This window comes from Camelus ferus, chromosome 9 (assembly GCF_009834535.1).
Source record: "Camelus ferus isolate YT-003-E chromosome 9, BCGSAC_Cfer_1.0, whole genome shotgun sequence".
NCBI classification, from domain to species: Eukaryota; Metazoa; Chordata; class Mammalia; order Artiodactyla; family Camelidae; genus Camelus; species Camelus ferus.
The window spans coordinates 9,230,512-9,252,309 of NC_045704.1; the positions used below are offsets into that span (position 1 = coordinate 9,230,512).

At 54.8% G+C, this 21,798-nt stretch overlaps 2 protein-coding genes across 4 annotated transcripts; both read left to right on the forward strand.

Moving 5' to 3' along the window:
- The first annotated feature begins 7,772 nt into the window (after positions 1-7,772).
- On the forward strand, positions 7,773-13,024 carry SBK3 (SH3 domain binding kinase family member 3). Its single transcript, XM_006177131.3, has 4 exons — positions 7,773-8,304; positions 8,871-9,021; positions 9,546-9,748; positions 11,167-13,024. The coding sequence occupies exons 1-4, from the start codon at positions 8,260-8,262 to the stop codon at positions 11,851-11,853; spliced, it is 1,086 nt and encodes a 361-aa protein (XP_006177193.1). The 5' UTR covers positions 7,773-8,259; the 3' UTR covers positions 11,854-13,024.
- Positions 9,616-18,803, forward strand: SBK2 (SH3 domain binding kinase family member 2). 3 transcript variants are annotated; one of them, XM_032485469.1, is made up of 5 exons: positions 13,800-13,953; positions 14,791-15,045; positions 16,390-16,416; positions 17,119-17,321; positions 17,638-18,803. In XM_032485469.1, the coding sequence occupies exons 2-5, from the start codon at positions 14,793-14,795 to the stop codon at positions 18,217-18,219; spliced, it is 1,065 nt and encodes a 354-aa protein (XP_032341360.1). In that variant the 5' UTR covers positions 13,800-13,953; positions 14,791-14,792; the 3' UTR covers positions 18,220-18,803. The 3 variants fall into 3 exon arrangements, with proteins under 3 accessions (XP_032341359.1, XP_032341360.1, XP_032341361.1); XM_032485470.1 differs by having other exon boundaries at positions 13,871-14,010; XM_032485468.1 differs by lacking the exons at positions 13,800-13,953; positions 16,390-16,416 and adding an exon at positions 9,616-9,748.
- The last annotated feature ends 2,995 nt before the right edge of the window (positions 18,804-21,798 follow it).

Sequence of the window (21,798 nt, forward strand, 5' to 3'; positions counted from 1 at the left end):
GCCCTCCTCTGCCCTCCCCTGGAATCAGCCCTTTTATCTCAAGGAGGGAGGGGCCCGTTGGCGGACCCAGATGTGGAACCAAGGAAGTGACCCACCCAAGGTCACCGGGAGGGGGGGGGCAGAGAATGAGAGAGAGAGGGGTGGGGGCCGTGGGGGAGCTGGGCCGTCTCCAGACTTCTGATAATAGGAGACTAAGTGTAGCTACCACTTATTATCTTGCCCATTGGCCGGTGTCAGGCACGCCACTCGCCTTGGACAGGCGATCCTCTTCGCCTGGAATGACCCCTCAGACCCCGCCCCCAGGAGCCTCGCCCTACATCCGTCTTTCTCTGTGGATCCCTTCTTGGTGGTAGAATTCTTTTTTTTTTTTTTTTAACTTTTAAAACAACGTATTGAGTTGTACTGCTTTGCAGTTTGGTGACAAAGAGACATGGCCCATTACAAACGTGCAACTCAGCAACATTTTTAGTCAGCTGACCAAGCTGTTCCACCATAAATCAGTTTTTGATGATTTCCATCATCCCAATATTTGGCAGAATTCTAAGATGGCCCCCAAGAGCCCTGCTTCCTGGGTGAGCACACACCTCCGCCCAACTATTCAATAAGATGCGGATTCAGGTGCCGCCATGAAGGGTCATTGCAGCTGGAATTAAGGTTCCAAATCTCGGGTAGGAAGACAATCTTCCGTGGGCCTGGCCTAATGAGGTGACCCCCCCCAAAAGAGACGGGGCTCTTCCTGGAGAAAGAGACTCAGAGAATGAGGGGAGGTTCAAGACGGGAGAGATTTTTATTGCTGGCTTTGAAGGCAGAGGGGACCCCATGACAGGGAATGTAGAGAGCCTCTTAAAACTGGATTCTGCCTGACAGCCAGCAAGGAAACAGGAACCTCCCAGTTTACCCCAAGCAGAGAACCCAGTTCTGCCTCCCTAGGCTCCTGACTCACAGGAACTGTGAGCTGACAGGCAGGTGCTGCTTTAAGCTGCTACATTTGTGCTGATTTGTTACTGAGCATACATCGAAAACAAATGCAATCTCTCTGTTTCGTTTCTTTTACTGGGCACTCACTGCCAAAGCAAGTTGGCTTCTTTAATGATTTCATTGCTTCAGGTCCCTCCATCTGTACTGGTTGGCTGGGGATGCCCTAACAGAGGACCAAGAGCTGGCTTAAAACAACAGAGATGTATTGTCTCACAGCTCCAGAGGCTAGACGTCCAGGATCATGTGTCTGCAGGGCTGTGCCCCCACTGAAACCTGCAAGGGACTCCTCCCTTGCCTCCTCCCAGCCTCTGGGGGCTGGCCAGCAATCCTTGGCTTCCTTGGTTTCCTTGGTTGGTTAGATTCATCCCTTCCACCTCTTCCTTCATCGTCTCACGGTGTTCTCTCGGGTGTCTGTCTTCATGTGGCCACCTTACTGTAAGGACGCCAGCCATACTGGATCAGGGCTCACCTTCTCCAGTGTGACCTCCTTAAACTAACTACATCTGCAATGACCCTATTTCCAAATGAGGCCACATTCTGAGGTGCCAGGGGTTAGGACTTCAGCCCATAACACCATCCCTACCCACACGCATCATCTTCCAGGGTACAACTCTAAAAAATTAAGTTTATTAATTAAAAAAAAAAACTAAAAAAACACAAATCAAGAAGGATGCTGATGGGGAGGGAGGGTCTAGCTCAGTGGTAGAGCACATGCTTAGCATGCACGAGGTCCTGGGTTCGATCCCCAGTACCTCCTCTAAAAATAAATAAACCTAATTACTTTCCCCCACAAAACAAAAACATTTTTTTTAAGTTTAAAAAAATTAGAAAAGAAGGATGCTGTTGGCTCTTCCATGATAATGGCTGAAAACCATTCTGTTACTACAGGAGGAAGGGAGCGTTAACTGACCTGGGGGTTCTAATACGTGATGCCACTGTGGCCTCTGGCTAGAATGTGTGCTCCCTGGGGGCAGGGATTTTTTTATAGCTTCACTGAGCTATATCATTCCCTTCTTCCACAATGTGCCTATTTAAAGTGTACAACTCAGAGGTTTTTGGGGTCATCACAGAGTTGTGTGAGCATCGCCATGATCGATTTCAGAACATCTCCATCACCTCGCAAAGAAGCACCGCACCCCGTAGGTGTCGTCCCCAACCCCCTAAGCAGCCACTCATCACCTCCCTGTCTCAGATCTGGCTCTGACGGTGGGAGTTATCCACTTTGCTCTCTGATGTGTCCCACAGGACCTGCAACATTGCCTGATACCCGCCAGACTCCTCCTTGCCAGGGACAGAATCTACCTGCCTCATCTCAGACCCCTGGAAACTGTGTGTAGCATTTGGATGGAAATGAGAAGTCAGTTTCCTGGACACACATCTGACCCCAGCTCCTGGCCCGCAGACACCTAGCACAGCAGAGAGGCCCCCGGGGCATGAAGTGTGGAGCCTGACTGTCCCCGTTTGAGTCCCAACTCTGCCGCTGACCCCCAGCAGGACACTGGGCAAGAGATTTAATCTCTGCGAGTCTCCCTTTCCTCAACTATAAAACAGAGCTAATAATAGGACCTACCTCTCCCCAGCCGCTGCGAGGATTAACACAGGGGATGGTAATACACAGAGTTCAGTAAATACTGGCTATAATTATCGCTAATCACGCGGGATTTACGAAGCCCTTACACACGCCCTTCACTCGGCCGGCCGTCAGCCTCCTCGCCCCACACACATTTCCCGAGGAGAGGGAGAGAGGAATCCAGGGTGCCTCGGGGAACTGTGAGTCCTTTCTTGTGACTGGAGTGGCGGGTGAGATGGGGTGGGGCGGCAGATAAGGTGAAGCAAGGGCCAGCTCCCCTGGAGGGCTCAGAGGCCAGGCTGGGGAGCTTGGAGTCCTTCCCGAGGGCAATGGGGAACCATGGGGTGGTACTGAGAAGTTGAGGGACACAGGTTATCTCTGAATGTTAGAAAGATGCCTTTGGGAGGGAGAGGGGCACACTCTGGGCAGAGACTAGAGGTGGGCAGGAGGCTGGGGTGATGGTCCCCATGGGACCGGGACAAGGAGAATGCCACAATTCTTAGCGCGTGGTCTCTAGACTTCTAGAGAGATCCAGCGGAGTCTGTAACCCTGCATGCTCTCTGCCAAATGGTGTGCTTCCATTTTGACAAAAGTAAAAAGAGAAAGAAGGTGCAAATCACTTTGACAATGTTTTTTGCCACTCGATACAGTGTGCAGTCGATTCTCCTTAGTCACCGAACTGACGGCCTATGACATCCTGGGACACTGAATCACTGATACTGAGCCACTGTCCCTGGGGGGGACCATGGCGTTAGTTTCCTGCGAGACTTTGGTCACGATTTTTCTGTTCACAGATCAGTTCATAAGCTTGTTTTCTGTGTATTTCTGTTTCAAGAAATCTTGTCTAGTACATCTCATTGATTCTCTGACATTGGACTCACAGCCAACAACACTGTAGCTCACACCTGGAGCAAAGGTAGAACACACACATTTTCTCCTTAAGGCGCATCCCAGCCCCCTAACTGCTTGGGACACTAGACAGCACTTCTGTGCTATGTTCAAAACTGCCAAATCACCGACAAAAAGCACAATACTGAAAAAAGGACACTCTGAAAGCTGAAACAAGAAGGCACAGTGTCACCTCGGCCAACCTTAGCTGGGGACATGTGTCAAACTGCAACTGCTGGCCGCCCTGCGCATGCCTGTGAACGCACTTGGATAGTTAATTCTGGGGGGTTACAGACACGTTCGAGTGGGTAGGCGAATTTGCAAATACAGAATCTGCCCATGATGAGCCTGGCTGTATATCCAAAACATTATCATGTCATCGTGTAATTAATATAAATATCACCAACGGATAGTTTACATTCTCTTTTTCGTGCTAAGTCTTTGAAATCCGGGGTCTATTTTGTACTCACAGCACATCTCAGTTTGGACCAGCCTCATTTCAAGTGCCAGCAAGCCACACAGACATGGCTAGTGGCTTTTGTATCAGACAGTGCAAGTCTTCATAGCTTTCTTCAGGTTCTCAAAGGTACCTAGGAACTTGAAGGAAAAAAATAAAGCAATGTCAGATAGAGCCACGTTGGAGGGCTGTGTGGCAATATCTAAGAAAGCTGCACATTATTACTCTTTCCACCAAGAAATCCGCTTTGTGGCCAGTGCCGCATGAAGTGCACCCTTTAGCACAAGTCAACGAATATGTGCACATTCTCTGCACCCCTGCTTGTAAGAGCACAATATTGGAGAAAAATAAAATGTCTGTGCTCAGAAGAACGGGTCCACAAAATACATTATGTCCATACACTAGACTGTTGAACATCTTTGCAAAGGAAAGAACCCGAGGTCCATATAACAACACAGATGAAACTTGCAAACGGGGTTGAGCTGGTGAGGACAAAGGCAGAGCTAGAGGTCAGGGACATGCTGCTATTTATACAACTTTAAACACATGCAAGGCGATACTCTATGGCAGTTACAGATTGATACATATGTAACAAAAGTATTGTTTTAACAGGAGGAATAACAAACACCTCAGTTGGGGATAGTGGTTACTTCTGGGAGGGAAGGGAAGGATTTGGAGAAGGGTAAGTACACAGAGGATTCCAATTATATTTTAAAAGTTTTATATTTTCGGCTGGATGTGTAGGCACTCAGGATGGTTATTTGGGATATTTGGTGGGGGGTGTGCCTGAAATAGTCTCTTTTTCATTGTTATTTTGTTTTTTAACAAGATGATGAATTATTATTTTTTTAATTTAAGTACTGTCAGTTACAATGTGTCAGTTTCTAGTGTCCAGCACAATGTCCCAGTCATGCATATATATACATATATTTGTTTTCAGGTTCTTTTTCAGTGAAATATTCTTTTGCATGACAAACCATAGCGAAGTTTTATGCTGCTGTGTGAGACAGCACGTGTGGCCTGTCTGTGCCTTGAAAAATAATAGAACTATTATCATAGATAGATCACAAGGGTTTGGTGAGATCCTGAATGGTTGTATAAAGCCCCCAGCAGAGTGTCTGGTCTGTTCCAACTGCCATGAGTGTATTTGTTAATAATAATGATAGTTAAGCAATCATTCTCTTTTAGGTGCTACATTTAGTGTTTTCATCCATTCTTTTATTTAACAGTATTTATTCAATGTATGGATGAACAAAGCCCCCCGCCTTCCAGGTACAATACTGTGAACACACAAGTGGAGGGAGCCCAGTTTTCATCACGATGCACCGTGATACCACTAAGCATTGAGATTTGACTGACTGGCTTATAACCCTACTCTTTCCAGACAAAACGTTTTGATGTAATGTTACAGCTTTTTCTTTTCTTTTTCTTTGCATCTCTTTTTCGGCCCAACAATGGGGTGGGAGAACAGGTGAGTTAAGTTATCAACTACACAACCTTTGAAGTGCAAGTTAATTCTTTATGTGATCTTTTAGTATTATTTTATTTGGAAAAACATATAAAATCCATAAATAGCGTGTAAGAGATATACTATCTGTAATACATAGCATATATAATATATCATATAGTTATATGTAAGGTAATGTGGAGTGTATTTATTATTGTATTGATATAATAATTATATATTGTAAATATGTAATATATTACACATGAGAAATGTTTAAGAATAACACTCTGGGTAGGTCCTGTAGTTAGTCCCATTTCATAATGAGGAAACTGAGGCTCAGAGGCAGCTGGACACTTGTCAGGGAGCACTCGCTTGGCCAGGGGGACAGAGGCAGAAGGTCACAGGAGGAGCTCTTGGAGGCTGGAGAGCAGGAGACATGATGGGGAGGCGGAAGGCCAGCTTTAACCAGGGGTGTGTGCACCCCGGGCCAGGGCCTGAGCCTCCCCCCGGCCCTCCTACCACACCTGCCTCTCCAGGTCACTCTGGGTGACCCCGCAGGGCAATGTTGCTAAATGGGGAGGTGCAAAGCTCCCCGGATCATCAGTGAGCCTGGAGGTGGGGGGGACGACTGGGGAGGGCTGGAGGCCCACAGCATCCCCTCTCACCCTCCTCCTGGGGGACCCTGCACATGCACAGCAGCCTCAGGCCCCACAAGAAGGATCAGCTCCAGCCTGCACTGGGTGGGGAGGTAAGGGGGCAGCCTGGGGTCCCCAGAGCCTCGGGGACCCTGGCTCTGCCTCTCGCTGGCTGGTGACCAGTGCCTCTGCTTCTCCAGGCCTCAGTTTCTCCCTTAGGAAATTGGGAGCCATCATTTGGCTTGTCCAAGCCTTGTAGGAAGGACTCCACAAAGCCTTGAATTAATTAAAAAGGGAGAGAGAGCAAACCAGGGCCTTACACCTGATAAGCATCATTGCATTAGCTCATTTTAGTTTTAGTTTCTGAATAGGTAACGCATGCTGTGGGGGAAATTCAAATAATGTGAATTAAAAGTTCCCCAAAAGCCGTGTGTTGACATGGATTACTGACTCAACTAAAGCAGCAACAGAAGACTCATCTGGGCAAATGCGGGACGCAGAGCAAGAACTGGGTGTTACCTCATTTTAAGGGATAACCTTTAGCGCCGTTTGATGTGACTGATGAACGTTTTGTGGTTGAGCTGGAAATTTTCCTTACTTTGATAGAGACGTGACCTTGAGTGTTGGGGCACAATTTGTCACAATGTCTGTCGTTTATTGGGCCACTTTTAGCTTTTTATGAGGGAAAATTTCCAGCAGAATCAAAGAGAAAGAGCAAAATGAACCTCCTCGTCCGCAGCAACACTGCGCTGTGGCCGCAAGGCGCCCCGCCCTCACGCGGGCATGATGCTCTCCCGCTGGCGTATGTGAAACCAAACACCACGCAGCGTATCGTTTCACCCCAAAGATTTGTGGGGGCTGTAATTTACTTTAAAATACCCCGTTCCCCCAAAAGAAAAGAGAAAGCGATATGCAAAAAATAACATTCGTGAAGCCTGGCTTTGGGCTGGAGGCGCTCACTGGGGCTTTTCCCCTCCAATCTGTGCTTGCAACTTTGCACAAACCTCAGAAAGCCCAAGAGCAAAGGAAAATCTCCCTCTGCCCACCCCAGCCCTGCCCAGCTCCCCAGGGCCAACAGAGGAGCCAGTTTCCTGGGGATCCTTCCAGAGGCCCGGTCACTGTTCTAGCCGTGTTTTTATTAATAGCAGTTTGTAGTAGTAGTGGGAACCTGGTGCGGCAGGCGTCCCGCTGAGTCACACAGACCTGGCCCAGATCCCCCGACACCTCCTCCCCTCTGACCTCGTGTAAGCTGATCGCAGCCTTGCAGAGCCTCAGTTTCCTGCTCTGTAAACTGGGGATAAATCCCCATGCTTCTGGGTGGCTGGGAAGAGCCAGCGTGAAGGCCTCAGCAGAGAGCTGGGCTCAGAGCTGTGCTGAGTACACGAAAGAAGCCTTCTCCCCCAGTGTCTCATGGCTATTAAGGGCTCCTGGGTCTGAGGGAGGAGGGGCTGGGGGCTGGACCCCTGGTCTGAGGGAGGAGGGGCTGGGGGTGGAGACTCAGTATTAAGGAGCTCTGGGAATGGTCTCCCTGGTTCCTGGAGGCCAGCACTCCGGGCCCATGGAGGAAGGTGGAAGCAGAAAGTTCTGGGTCTCCATCCCAGGTAAGGTGTGTGAAGGGGCCAGTCTCCCCTTTTCCTGTGGCTCTCAGGCCCGGCTCTTGGGGGTTCATGATATATTTTGTCCCCTCTGTCCTGGGACCAGAGCCCAGAGTCCAAGCTGGTCTAAGTTTGGAAGGGGGAGGGAGGGGGGCAGCGGGTCAGAGGGGGTGAGGGAGGGGTGAGGGGGACAGGATGTCTCTGAGCTGTCACACACACCCCTGTCCCGGGCCCAGAGAAAGGGAGGGACAAAAGGCTCTGAGAGAGAGTCAGAAACAAAGACGGGAGGAGGGAGACCGAGAAACACTGGGGAGAGGAGGCCAGAGAGGGGGACAGAGCCCGGACATCCTGAACGACAAACAGGCAGACAGCAGCCACAGCGGGAAGAGCGTGGGGACAAGGGCGAGGGGCCAGGGACCAAGAGACAGCACAGGGAGACTCACCCTGGAGACCCAGGAGCCAGAACAATAGCAAGACAGGGACAGGGAGGGTGTGGAGAGAGAGGAGAGACAGTCAGGGAAACCTCTGGACTTAGACAGACACAGAGGGAGGCAGAGGCAGACCCTCTTGGATGAGCTCCTCGGCCTGGGCTCTGCCAAGGCGGGCAGTGGGGCTCAGTGGGCTGGTTGCAGTGGGGCTCAGGTAAGGGGCACTTACCTGAGAGCCAGCTGACACCAGGTGACCCCGAGATGGAGCTCAGGGACCCCAAGAACCACGAGGATGGGGACCCGGAGGTGAGAGATGGGAGACAAGGGAGGGAGAGACTGAGACAGAGTCAGAGACAGAGATGCAGGTAAATGGAGCCAGAGACAGAGATGGAGAAGGCCGGGGGCAGACACAGAGAGACACACAGAAAGAAAGGGAAGAGACAGGGAAACAGAAACATCAAAGACCCAGAATAAGGCAAACCCAAGGAGACACAGCCAGACCGAGGCCCCCGGAGAAATGTACTCAGAAGCAAAGAGCGGGAAACACAGGAAGAGGGGAGGGTGGAGAGAGAGACAGTGCACCGGGGGGCTGTGCGGGCTGAGGAGGCAGCCCCAATTGGGGCTGGGGGCTTCTGGTGGCTCCAACAGATGGCAATGGGCAGGGTCACTGAGACAATCACCCATAACCCCGCCAGGACACAAAAACAGGTGGCCTGAGGCTGGGTGAGTCATTGTGACTCATCCTCCTCTCTGGGGACAGTGACCCCGTCCCCCAGCTCCCCACATCAGCCCTGGGCCAGGCCTCCAATTTCCCCACTGCTCTCAGTGGGCCCTGGACTCACCCCCTCCCCACTTCTGTCCCTCTCCTACAGGAGGACACAGCCACGGCCCTCCAACGGCTCGTGGAGCTGACGGCCACCAGGGTGACCCCAGTGAGGAATCTGCGTGTTCAGTATCGCCTCATCCGAAAACTCGGCTCCGGCTCCTATGGCCGCGTGCTCCTTGCCCGGCATCGCCAAGGGGGTGAGTTTGGCCACCAAAGGAAAGGCTCCAGGACGTCCTCCTAATAGGGTTCTAGGAAGCCACTGAGACAGGGAGCGTCCTTGCGGATAGCTGGCAAGGACCCCTGATGGGGCTGTCAGACAGTTAAGAGTTCAGTGATATTCCATAAAACAGAGGTCACCCAGAGAGGGCGAGAGACTTGCCTGAGGTCACACAGCAAGGCAGAAGCACAGCTTGGATTGAAACTCAAGTCGCCACGTCCCCTACTTTAGGCGAGAGGAAACTGAGGTCCAGAGAGGGTAAGGCAGTTGTGCGAGACCACCCAGCAGCCTGAGTCAGAGCAGGAAGAGTCCTCAGGGAAGGTCCCCTCCAACCCGCACTTTACAGACGGAGAAACAGGAGGCACAGAGAGGTCAGACAATATACCCTGCCCTTCTTGTATCATGCATGAGACATCTGGGGCTCAGAGAGGTTAAGTGACTTGCTAAAGGCCCCACAGCAAGATCAGAGCACCCTGAAGTCTTCCGCCCCCACCTCCCTAGCAGGTCCGGCTGTAGCTCTGAAGCTCCTACCTCGGGACTCGGTCCTGAGAACCACCTTCCTGAGAGAGTTCTGCGTAGGCCGCTGTGTGTCATCTCATCCAGGCCTGCTCCAGACCCTGCCGGGCCCCCTGGAGACACCCCGACACTTTGCCTTCGCCCAGGAGTATGCACCCTGTGGGGATCTCAGCGGGATGCTGCAGGAACGGGTGAGACAGGCAGGGGATGCAGGCTGGGACTGCTCACCCCAGATCTGACTGTGCCCCTCACCCCAAACCTGTCTCCAACCCTGACCCCCCAAAGCAGTGCCCAACCCAGCTCCTCCCTAAGCCCCCAAACAACCTCCTTATTTCTAATTCTCAATGCAATTCCATGGCTAACCCTAACCCTAATCCATCCAACCGTCCAGACATGAGCTTGCCTGGGCAGGGAGCTGGGGCTGGGGTTGATGGATCAGGTCTGATGGAGGGCGTGGGGATGGAGAAAGAGATGCACTTCCATTGGTATTGGGACTGGGAGCAGGTGTGGGCAGGTGGGTGAGTCGAGTTTAGGGCTGATTACAGATTGGTAAGGGGTGTGGAGGAGAGTGTGGACGGGGCTGCAGCACGAAGTAGGAATGATTGAAGATGTGTGTAGAGATTGAGTTCTCTCTAGAAAGACCACCAGGACTGAATCCTGGATATTCTGGAGATAGCTGAGTTTGAATTTATGGTGAGTCCATCTTTAGGAATAGACTTTGGATTTGAGATAGGGTTGAGGATAAACAGAAGGAACGAAGGAGGGAGAGAGAAGGAAGGAGAGAGTGGGATGGATGGATGGATGGGATGGATGGATGGACGAGTGGATGGATGGATGGGTGGATGAATGGATAGTTGGGTAGATGGATGGATGGGTGGGTGAATATATGGAAAGATTGGTGGATGGGTAGATGCATGGATGCATGGATGGGTGAATACACAGAAAGATTGGTGGACAGATGGATTTTGGATGGATGTGTGGATGGATTGAAGGAAGGAGGGATGAATGGATGGATGTTGGATACTAAATAACTGGATAAATTATTGAATTGCTGACTGGCTGGTTGAATGGATACTGAGTAGAAACACTGCTGTCGAGGCTGCTGGCTGGATGACGGCTTTGATGGATGGATTGCTGTCTGGCTGCCTGGCTAGTTAGATGGATAGACCTATCAATCAGCTGATGAAGTAAACTGCGGGACTTTAAAACCAGGCCTGAGTTAGAGATGGGGTCTGTATTGGTACAGGACAAAGATCAGGGTTAAGTGTGGGGTTTGGGTTCTCACTGACGATCTGAGTGGTCAGTTTAGAGGAGATAAGAAATATAAGGAGTGGATCTGAGTGCTGGGAGAAAGTCTGATGAGCTTTTAAGGAGCTTCTGGTAGCCCAGTGAGATGTGGGCTCCTGTGAGGAAAACATTGGGCACCGGCCTGCAGGAGCACAGGTGTGGGGGCGGGTTGTGGTTGAGGACGATCTGGAGAAGGTCCCGGGGGGATGTTGTGGGGACCCTAGAGATCTCTGGTCTGGAATTCTGGATTCTTGAACCTCAAGAAACAAAACATAGAAGGAACCAAGGCAGTTTGACCTTCATCCTCTCTCCTTGACCCCAGGCCCTCCCAGAACTGCTGGTAAAGCGGGTGGTGGCCCAGCTAGCTGGAGCCCTGGACTTCCTCCACGGCCGGGGGCTGGTCCACGCAGATGTCAAGCCAGACAACGTGCTGGTCTTTGACCCAGTCTGCAGCCGTGTGGCCCTGGGTGACCTGGGTCTGACCCGGCCTGAGGGCAGTCCAACCCCTGCCCCCCCAGGGCCACTGCCCTCCGCCCCACCTGAGCTCTGCCTCCTGCTGCCACCTGACACCCTTCCCCTGCGACCAGCAGTGGACTCCTGGGGCTTGGGGGTGCTTCTCTTCTGCGCCGCCACTGCCTGCTTCCCATGGGATGTGGCGCTGGCCCCTGACCCTGAGTTCGAGGCCTTTGCTGGCTGGATGACCACCAAGCCCCAGCCACCTCAACCACCCCCCCCTTGGGACCAGTTTGCGCCCCCAGCTCTGGCATTGCTCCAGGGGCTTCTGGACCTGGATCCTGAGACTAGAAGTCCCCCACTGACTGTCCTGGATTTCCTGGGGGATGACTGGGGGTTAACGGGGAACAAAGAGAGAGCTAGGGGCCTGGGGAGGATGTCCAGTGAGGATGTGGAGGAGGAGGAAGAGAGGGGAGCAAGCCTGGAAGAGTGGTCAGAGGAGGAGGATGGCAACAAAAGTGGTGGGAGGATGGGGACAGATGGGGGAGAGCCCTGACCAGGTGATGGGGACAGGTGGCCGGAGCCGGGGCCAAAGGCCCTTCCCCCAGCCCCCATGGCCACCTGGATGGAGAGACAGCTGCTCCCGGGAGGACAGAGACAGAACACATTGCACCTCTCCCAAATGAAGGCTGGACTTGGTTGCAAAATGCCTCCCAGCTGAGGAGTTGGGAATCCGGGATCCCCGGTACCCCGTCCCTCAGACTCAGGACTCCAGACCCCATCTCCTCCTCCCTCAGACCCAGGGGTTCTAGCCCCCTCCTCCCTCAAGGACCCTTCCTCTTCTGTCCTGAATGTGTCCTCTTGAAGGAAGGTGCCGTTTCCCCCACAGACACACTTCTGCACTGTGGGGACATGCTGGGTGCTTTTCACGGAGCTCCGATGCAGTCACCCCTCTCCTCTGAGACTTCAGGCGACCCCCACGGTCCGTGGCACCGAGACGGAGACCTCGCCCCCTACCTCTCCCACTGCCCTGGGCTCCGGGCGGCGTTGAGGGAGCCACTCATCCTTTCTAGACCTAAATCTCCACACGCTCAGTGCTCACGTGCACACACGCACGCTCCTGCAGACATTCACACGTCCCATGTTCTCCCCTAGGATGCCTTCTTCCCAACTCCAGGCCTCCAGACACCAGGCCCCGGCCCGGGGCCTCTCCGGCTTGCCTGGAGCTTGTAGCCCAGTGATCTGCGTCTCCACCTTTCCCTCTCCCCCTCAGGCTGTCCAGGAGGGACCTGGGCTTCTTCATTCCTCCCTTCGGGTCCTGCTCCCACATGGCGAGCTTCCTGTCCAGCTCCCTGAGAGCATGCACACCGTGCATGTGAGGGCCACGGCTGGTGTGCAGGGATGTCCAGGTGACCCGGGCTGGCCCTACGCCTCCCCCGTCACAGCACACAGACCCCTGGCCTGTGAGGCTTCCTCCTGCAGGGCAGGGCCACGTGGGTCAGGGGCCGTGTCCCCAGCACCCAGCACAGGGTCAGTTACCGGGACCTGCTTCCTCCACATCTTACCAGAACTAGGTTTGACAGTTAATGTCTCCATTTGGACAAAGGCACCGGTGGCTGTGGGAGGTATTAACCTGGTGGGGAGTGGGTGAGGGGACATGGGAGCCCAACGCAGCTGTTCTGTAAATCAAAAAATGATTCTGAAATAAAAAGTTGATTTAAAAAGAACTGAATTCATACCGGTCATCTAGCTATAAACCTGGGGGGTGAGTGTGGCCCTCCAGGTCCCCCATCTCCTCCCTCAGCCCTGGGAGTCCCTGCCTGCTCCCACCACCCACTTTGAAGTCTGCAGACTCGGAACGTGGACTCCCCTCCCTTTGCCCCCTCCCCTGAGGCCCCTCACTTCCCAGTTGCTGCACCACCTGCTTCTCTGCCCCCCCAAGTCTGAGGTCATCGCTCACTGCATCGCTCTGGAATCCTGTTGTCTCATCCTTTCCCCAAACAGGACCCCAGTGTCTCTGCCCCTGGACACCCCTCACCAAACACTTGTGTCTGACCTGTCAATGGGGCATTGATGGGGCAGCTGGGTGGGGTCAAGGCAGGGGCAAGCTAGGGAAATGATTTCATCCCCTACAGAGGGTCTGGTCTCCTGGGTCTGAGGGAGGAGGGGCTGGGGATCTGGACCCCTGGGTCTGAGGGAGGAGGGGCTGGGGGTCTGGACCCCTGGGTCTGAGGGAGGAAGGGCTGGGAATCTGGACCCCTGGGTCTGGGGGAGGAGGGGCTGGGGATCTGGACCCCTGGGTCTGGAGGAGAAGGGGCTGGGGGCCTGGACTCCTGTCCTAGGTCTGAGGGAGCGAATGGGGGTCTGGACCCTGGGTCTGAGAGAGGAGGACCTGGGGGCCTGGGCCCCTGGGTGTGAGGGAAGAGGGTCTGATTTCCTGGTTGGGACATCTGTCTGGCCACAGCCAGTTCTGGGAGATAACACACGATGTCGCTCTCCCCCGGGTGAGGTGGAAGGGGCGAGGCCTGGGGCGGGGCTACGACCCCCTAGGTGGGGGCGGGGTCTTGCTCCAGGGCAGGCCTCTGCTGGCATGGGCTCTTAGTACTGGGCACTGACCACAGCGGGCAGCCGAAGGGTCAGGCAAGCTTTGGAGAAGGTGAGGTCTGGAGGTTGGAGAGCGGGTCAGGAGGAGGCAAGGGTCAAATGGCCTGAGGTAGGCAGCACCTGAGAGTGAAGCCAGGCAGGTGGTCAGAGTCCTGGGTCCCTCAGGGGCTCGTCTGCAGACCTCGACACTGCAGAGGGGCTGAGTTAGGGACACAAGGTCTGGGGGTCTCACAACGTGTGAGTTGTATGAAGTCCCAGCAGAGGGGTCAGCTGGATGTCAGGCCTCGGGGGTCTGAGGGCGGAGGAGCTGAGGGCCCAAACTCCTGCGTCTGAGGGAGGAGGGGCTGGGGTCCCGGAATCCTAGGTCTGAGGCAAAAGGGCTGGGTTGTGAGAGTTGGACCCCAGGCCTTTTAAGGGCTTGGGGATGGGTCCCAAGCACTTGCTCCCCTCCAGGGCCCAGGCATGCCCTGGGCCCTGGTGAGTGCAGCCCGCTCTCCCTGCAGGCAGAGGGCACCTGTTTCCTCTTAGGAGACTGAGGCTGCTCATCCATCCCCAGGGCCCAAGTCTGTTTGCTTTGGAAACAAGGTGGGGGGGTGTCTCGAGTTATCTGGTTCATCTTTCATCCTCAGGCCATCAGATGGCGCAGGGATGTGGGGGCGGGGTGAGGGACATCTGTGGCCTCGAGCCTGACCTCACCCCAACCAGGGACTGGTCTCCTTGCTCCACAGACGCCTCTAGTAAAGAGAGAAACTGAGTCAGAGTGGCCTGTGCCAATGATCCTCCATCCCCCTCCCTCAGACCCAGGGGTCCAGGCCTCCTCCTGGTCTCCCTTGACCCCTGGTCTGGCAGGACCTGAGTCCTGGTCACCCTCTCTCCTCTGCCCTTGCAGAGATGCCTGGCAAACATTCAAATGAGGAACAGTTGGCGATGGGGTCTGCAGAGAACAGAGCTGATGAGGACCTGGGGAGCCTCACGGCAGAGGAGCTGCGTCAGGGCCAGAAGGCGGCCCTGGTGCTGGAGGACACGATGGCCCTGAGCGCCCAGACCCTGGTCCAAGCCGAGGTGGATGAGCTCTACCAGCAAGTGCGTCCCTTGGGCCAGGGCCGCTTCGGCCAGGTCCTGCTGGTCACTCACCGTCAGAAAGGTACCAGGGCCTGGAGACAGAGCTGGGGGGCAGGAGCGTGAGCCCAGGCAGAAGCCAGCCAAGGCTGGGGTGTCTGTAAACCTGAATCAAGTCTTGTCTCTGCCCCTTCCAGGCTGTGTGTCCTTGGTAACCCCCCTACCCTCTCTGAACCTCAGCCTCCTCCTTTGAGAAAGTGGGTGAAGATTCCTTCTCTGAAAGAACTGTGACTCTCCAGGAGATGTCACTGGCTCGAGTTGTTGGCGACAACGGGGAGGAAGATAGAGCCCCCACCATGGCCCTCACGTGTGGCTGGCTTAGTGGTCACTGTGGGGAAGACTCAGAGCCATGCTGTCTGCCAGGCTCTCAGCAAGGCTAGCACCCAGTGGGTGGGCAAGGCATGCTCCCCCGACCCCAATCTGGTCAATATCTTCCAAGGAGACTGGAGGGTTAAGCCCTGTCTGGGGTTGGGGTGGGCTGGACACCCAGGGAGGTCAGCCCCGCCCTCGGGGAGCTCTCAGCCTGCAGGAGGAGAGGCCGTACGTTTCCTAAGGCTATTATAACAAAGTAGCGCAGACTGGGCTCACCGTTCTGGAGGCTGGGAGTCCGAGATCAAGGTGCTGGCAGGGCTGGCTTCTCCTGAGGCCTCTCTCCTTGGCTTATGGATGGCCACCTTCTCCCTGTGTCCTCGTGTGGTCTTCCCTGGGTGCATGTCTGTGTCCAAATTTCCTCTTCTTATAAGAACACCAGGCCTACTGGACGAAGGTCCACCTCAATGATTTCCTTTCACCTCTTTCAAGATCCGATCTCCAAACACAGCCCTAGTCTGTGAGCCCCGGGGGGTTAGAACTTTGACGTGTGAGTTTTGCAGGGGGCGGGGGTAGGGCTGCTGGTGGTGGACCCAAGTCAGCCCATAACAGAGAAGGATGCAAGGAGAGACGCAGAGCTGGGGCGTCAGAGAGCCTGGAGGCACGCGTGTAACAGGGAACAGCTTTTGCTGGGAGGCTTCGTCCACCTGCGCTTCATTTAATGTGCACCTTGAGGCCTCCTAGATGCCCTCCCTGGCAGCACTGGGGCATGAAGACAGAGCGCTCCGAGAGGCTCATGGCATGGGGGGAGAACAGATGACAAAATAGCTGGTGGCAGGTGCCACAGTGGCAGGAACTCAGGGTGCTCTCGATGCACAGAGGAGGCCCTGCTGCACCCAGCTGGGGATGGCTAGCATTTCAGGCACAGAGACCACCTTCCTCCATCACACACAGCCTCTTAGTGGGAAGCCTGGGCTCCTGGCAGCTGGTGATTCAAAAATTGAAGAAACCATATATTTATCTCTGTCTGACTGACTTCACTTTGTATGATCATCTTTAGGTCCATCCATCCGTGTTGCTGCAAATGGTATTATTTTATTCTTTTTTATGGCTGAGTAGTATTCCATTGCATAAATATACCACAACTTCTTTATCTAGTCATCTGTCAATAGACACTTAGGTTGTTTCCTCATCTTAGCTATTGTAAATAGTGCCGCTATGAGTGTTGGGGTGCATGTGTCTTTTCAAAGTAGAGTTTTTGTCTTTTTGGATGTATGCCCAGGAGTGGGATTGCAGGATCCTATGGTAACTCTATTTTTAGCTTTTTAAGGACCATAATGGAAAAGAAAAAAAAATTGAAGAAACCAGAGTTTCTGCCTTCTGGGAGCTTCCATTCTAGGAAGTCATTTCTGCAGGTGGCAAAATTCATAATAATTCCTTCGTGGGGTCTCATACCCAGTGCACGGTGTCTTTTCCCCAGTCGCCTCGAGCAGGGCTTTTTGGCATGGGTTTGCCAGAACGAGGGGCCCAACAAGTTCATGGGGAGTTGTAGTTCAGTTTTCGTGGTCCTCCTCCACCTGTTCCAAGACAGCAGGGTAGGAACTCACTCAATGCTATTATTAATATTATTATTACTACCATTGGTATGTTTGGGTGGCCATGCTATTTTAGGGTGGGCTTGGTGGGGGTCAGGATTTGGAGGAGGTAGAGATGGCCTGTTGGAGAGGGTCCAGGCTGAGGGGCAGCAGGGCTCTCCCACACTCCCCCACACCTGTCCCTGTGTCTCCAGGCACAACCCTGGCCCTGAAGCAGCTCCCCAAGGCCTCCACTTCCCTGCGCGGCTTCCTGTACGAGTTCTGTGTGGGCCTCTCCCTGGGCCCCCATCCGGCCATCGTGGCGGCCTACGGCATTGGCGTCGAGTCAGCCGACTCCTACAGCTTCCTGACCGAGCCTGTCCTGCACGGGGACCTCATCGCCTTCATCCAGCCCAAGGTGGGTCGGCCTCCCAGAGCCTCAGGGGGTCCCACTCAAACGTCCCGCCAACCTGGGCCTCAGGGATCACGCGCACTGCACAGTGACGCGCGGGGCGCACGGCTCTTGTGGGGTTCACCACCACGGAATCAACACCGTGCCCTGCCCAGCTTCAGCGGCCCTCGCGGGCTCACACAGGGCCCCAGGACTCTCAGGCCTCACCAGCCATCCCCCTTTCCCCTGGGCTGCTCCCTGGGGCCGAGGACAAGCTCCGCCAGCCCGTTCCCTTCTGGCTGGCCGGGGAGGTGCGGTGGGCGCTGACGCCCGTGCCCCGCAGGTGGGCCTCCCGCAGCCCGCGGCCCAGCGCTGCGCGGTCCAGCTGGCCTCGGCCCTGGAGCACATCCACTCCCTCGGCCTGGTGTACCGGGACCTCAAGCCGGAGAACGTGCTGGTGTGCGACCCGGCCTGCCGGCGGGTCAAGCTGACCGACTTCGGCCACACGCGGCCCCGCGGGACCCTGCTCCGCCTGGCCGGGCCGCCCATCCCCTACACGGCGCCCGAGCTCTGCGGCCCCCCGCCCCTCCCGGAGGGCCTGCCCATCCAGCCTGCCCTGGACGCGTGGGCACTGGGGGTCCTGCTGTTCTGCCTCCTCACTGGCTACTTCCCCTGGGACCAGCCCCTGGCCGAGGCTGACCCCTTCTATGAGGACTTTGTCATCTGGCAGGCCTCGGGCCAACCCCAGGACCGTCCCCAGCCCTGGTTTGGCCTGACGCCCGTGGCAGACACTCTCCTATGGGGGCTGCTGGACCCACACCCCCGAAGGAGGAGCCCCGTGAGCTCTGTCCGGGGCTACCTTGGGCAACCCTGGAGGCAGCGGGAGGGGGAAACAGAGGAGGTGTACAAGGGAGACACAGAATGAGGGAGGCTGGGGCCCAGCCCTTCCGGGGAGACTTGGGAAGGGAAGCAGGGACCCCATCCGGAGTCTCCTCAGCATTCGGGGTGGCTCTTGGCTGCTCTGCTGTCTGTCCGTCTCTGCCTCATCACGTCCCCTGTTCTGATTCCCCATGCCTGGCCATATGTGTGATCTCTGAGAGCACCCCGGATCTGTCCACGGCCTTCTCCATCTCCCCTGGAACAGCACCTGCTATTCCCTTGGCCTGCGGTGTGACTGGCTCATCCGCCACCTCCTGCCAGCCTCCCTCCATGAGGCCAGCCTCCCCACCGGCAAAGGGACACTGCAGGGGCCTAGCCTGCCCTCCCAGCCCCCCCATCCACTCCACTCCCCTTTTGCCTATGACGCTCCTTCCCTTCTAGTTGTCCGATAGATTTATTTGCTCATCAGTGGTTATTCTGTGTGTCCTGCTGGAAGGTGGGCTCCAGGAGGGCAGGGATCCCCGCCTGCCCTGCTCTCTGACAGACCCGCCGAGCAGGGCCCATCCCGCCCCGGGTAGGTGGTCCACAGATGCTTGCTCAATAAACGGACCCATCTGGGTTTGCACCGCCTCCCTCCGCGTATGCCTGTCTTTCTGCCCTGGTGGTCTCTCTCTTGCTGGGTTTCGCTCCCTGCCTAACCCCCTCTGCCCCTCCCACGTGCCGGGTCCAGGCCCTCTTGATAACTGCTGTCTCATCTCTCTTGCCTGAGCCGCTCTCTGCAAATAAAGCCCATCTGGCACTTAGGTCCCTGCGACGCTGTTGGTCTGTCAGACTGGCATTGGAAGGACAGCGCGTATGTGCGTGTGCACAGGAGACCGTGTCCTGGAGGAGAGACAGAGATGAGGAGGAGAGAGGGAAAGGGAAACAGAGACAGAAAGGGACAGGCAGAGAGAGACACACACAGAGACAGAAAGAATGCAGAAGTGGTGCGCAGGGTGATGGTGGGAGATGCAGGCTGGGTGTGCGTGTGTGAGTGTGCCTGGGGGCGAGTGTCCATGCTGTGTCGGCACTGTTTGCACATATTTCTGCAGATACGCTTGAAAGCGTCCAGCTGGTTGTGGATGGGAACTGGAGTGTGTATTTCTATGTATTTGTTTGTCTGTGAGGGTCTGAATCCATGTGTGTGTACAAGTAATGGTGTGTGTGTGAGACAGAGAGAGAGACAGTGAGGGCTCGAACGTGTCTCACTGAATGTTAATGACAGGAGTGCGTTCATTTTGAGTGTCCCCGGGCATCTGAGCCCCCGTGTGCTCATGTAATTGTGTGACTGGGTGTGTGTGGTGGGGGATGGAAGTCTGAGTGTATCTCACTCTGTGCAGACACCGGATCCCTGTTTGTGTGCCTGTGAGACCTTGAACCTGCATGGGGGGTGGTGTGTGTGTGTGTAGCTGGGATGACAAGTCCCACAGGCGTGGCTGCCAGTCACCAGCTGGGCCCCTCTCTCCTTCACACCTTCCCCCCTCTCGCCCTGGCCCCTTCTTGGCAGCAGCCCTGTTTGCAAACACTCTCTCTTCCTCTCTGTGCCCTCCTTGGCCACCCGCCCAGAGAAAGGCTACAACTCAGGGCTGGATCGTGTGTCCCTGGCCCCTGCATCACCCCTGCCACCAGGGCCCCTGCTGTGACCAACAAGGTGTTGCCTAGTGGAGGAAGGGGTGGCAGCATGTGTGGAGTGACCTCAAGGACCCTTTCAATCTAAGTTCAGTCCAGAGAATTGAAGACATGGGCTCCTGTCCTGGGCAATCCAGGTGAGCTTCCTGGAGTAGGGGGTCATTGGAGACAATGAGATGGTGGGTGCAGTAGGGGGGGCCTGAGCAGGACCTGCTGCTACCTTATCCGTGAATCTGAAATAGCCCAGGCAGCGAGGCCAAGAATGTGTCCCAAAAAAGCTGGAGGGGGCAGGGGCAGGGGTGCAGCTGGGTGAGAGAGGAGCAGAGCTGAATGAGGGCAGGGGGAGGCCACAAAGGGTGCTAACTGGTGGCAGCAGCTGGGGATTAACTGGGAGGTGATAATGACTCAGTGACTGGCCCCAGCAACAGGGCCGGAGAAAGGGCCCGAACGGGGCTAATTAAGTATTAGCTGCTTAATTACCTGACACACAGGACTAATCGTGATACTCCGCACCAGGGGAGCTGCTCATCCCACAAGCAGCTCCCAGCAGGCGGCTCCTGCTGATGGCACTGGAGGGGGTCCCTAAGATGCTCCCACTTCAAGGGTGCATGCAGGGGGCACAGAGCAGCCATGGTGCCTGCCTGAGCTCACACAGCAGGTGGGGCAGAGGGAGGATTCGAACCCAAGTCAGCTCCTGTCCAAGGTCCACGCTCTGAAGCCGCAGGCGTATCCCACTGCCCTCAGGACCTGCGGGCGGGGCCTTGAGGGGACGGGGCAGGGGCACAAGCACATGTGTGTGAGCATGGGTGTGCGTGTGACAGAGCAAGGATGAGTGTGAGTGTGTTACTCTTTGCAGGTGGGGACGTGGCAGGGCATGAGTGTGACAGTGTGAGTGCGAGCAACGTTTGGGAAGGGCGGGTAGTTGTACATGTGGGAGTGAGTGTGGGAGACTGTGAGTGCAGGTGAGAGCTGTGTGGGCGTGTGGTTGTGTGCCGGTGAAGTGGCCGTCCCCTCCTTGTTGGAGACCAGAATTGGGGCACCTATATGGTGACGATAGAAAAGGAAAGTTGAAATGCCTTCAGATCCAGGCAGTGGCTATAATGGAAAGACAGAGAGTCACACGTGCTGGTGAGGAGGTGGAGGGGTCAGAGCCCTCTCCCAGGGCTGGTGGGATATAAAAAGTGGGGCAGCCGCTTTGGAGGACTGAAATGTTAAACATGGAGTTACCGTATGGCCTGGCAGTTCCACTCCTAGGTATATGCCCACGAGAAATAAAACCATGCATCCACCCAAATGTCCACGGCAACATGATTCACAATAGCCAACAGGTGGAAATGACCCAAGTGTCCACTGACAAAGAGACAAAAGAAATGCAGTCTCTTCCGACAGTGGAGTATTACTTAGCCACGAAAAGGAAGGACTCACTGACAAGCGCTGCATTATGGATGAACCTCAAAATCACGATGCAAAGCTGGGCCAGCCGCAGAAGACGATCTGCTGTAGGAGTCCATTTATGTGAGATGTCCAGAACAGGCAAATCCACGGAGGAAGAGAGATTAATGATTGCCCGGGGAAATGGGGAGTGACTGCTAATGAGTACAGGTTTTCTTTTAGAGGGTGGTGATGGTGATGGAAACATTCTAAAATTAGATTTGCTGAGTGTTGCAGAATTCTCTGATGGTATTAAAAATCATCGAATGGTATGTGTAAAAAGGGTGAATTTTATGGCATGTCAATTTTATCTTCATGAGGGTGTATAAAAAAACCAACAAACCAAACAAAAACAACAACAGCAAAACAAAAAACCCACAGGCATTTCTGAGGTTCTCATGCTGAGACCCTGATTGTGTTCCTTCCCGTCTCTGAGCATCTGAGTTCCTATTAAAAAGAGAAGGAAAAGGGAAAAGCCCTGCCCTTTTTCTGATAGCACTGCATGCAGGACCTACTCACCACCAGG

Bases quoted from the DNA above. Each gene is read 5' to 3' on its own strand.
- SBK3 (XM_006177131.3), top strand. From the start codon at position 8,260: ATGGAGCTCAGGGACCCCAAGAACCACGAGGATGGGGACCCGGAG. The intron at 9,022-9,545 runs GTGAGTTTGGCC...CCTCCCTAGCAG, and splicing joins TGCCCGGCATCGCCAAGGGG to GTCCGGCTGTAGCTCTGAAG. The intron at 9,749-11,166 runs GTGAGACAGGCA...CCTTGACCCCAG, and splicing joins GCGGGATGCTGCAGGAACGG to GCCCTCCCAGAACTGCTGGT.
- SBK2 (XM_032485469.1), top strand. From the start codon at position 14,793: ATGCCTGGCAAACATTCAAATGAGGAACAGTTGGCGATGGGGTCTGCA. The intron at 15,046-16,389 runs GTACCAGGGCCT...GATCATCTTTAG, and splicing joins GGTCACTCACCGTCAGAAAG to GTCCATCCATCCGTGTTGCT. The intron at 16,417-17,118 runs GTATTATTTTAT...CTGTGTCTCCAG, and splicing joins CATCCGTGTTGCTGCAAATG to GCACAACCCTGGCCCTGAAG.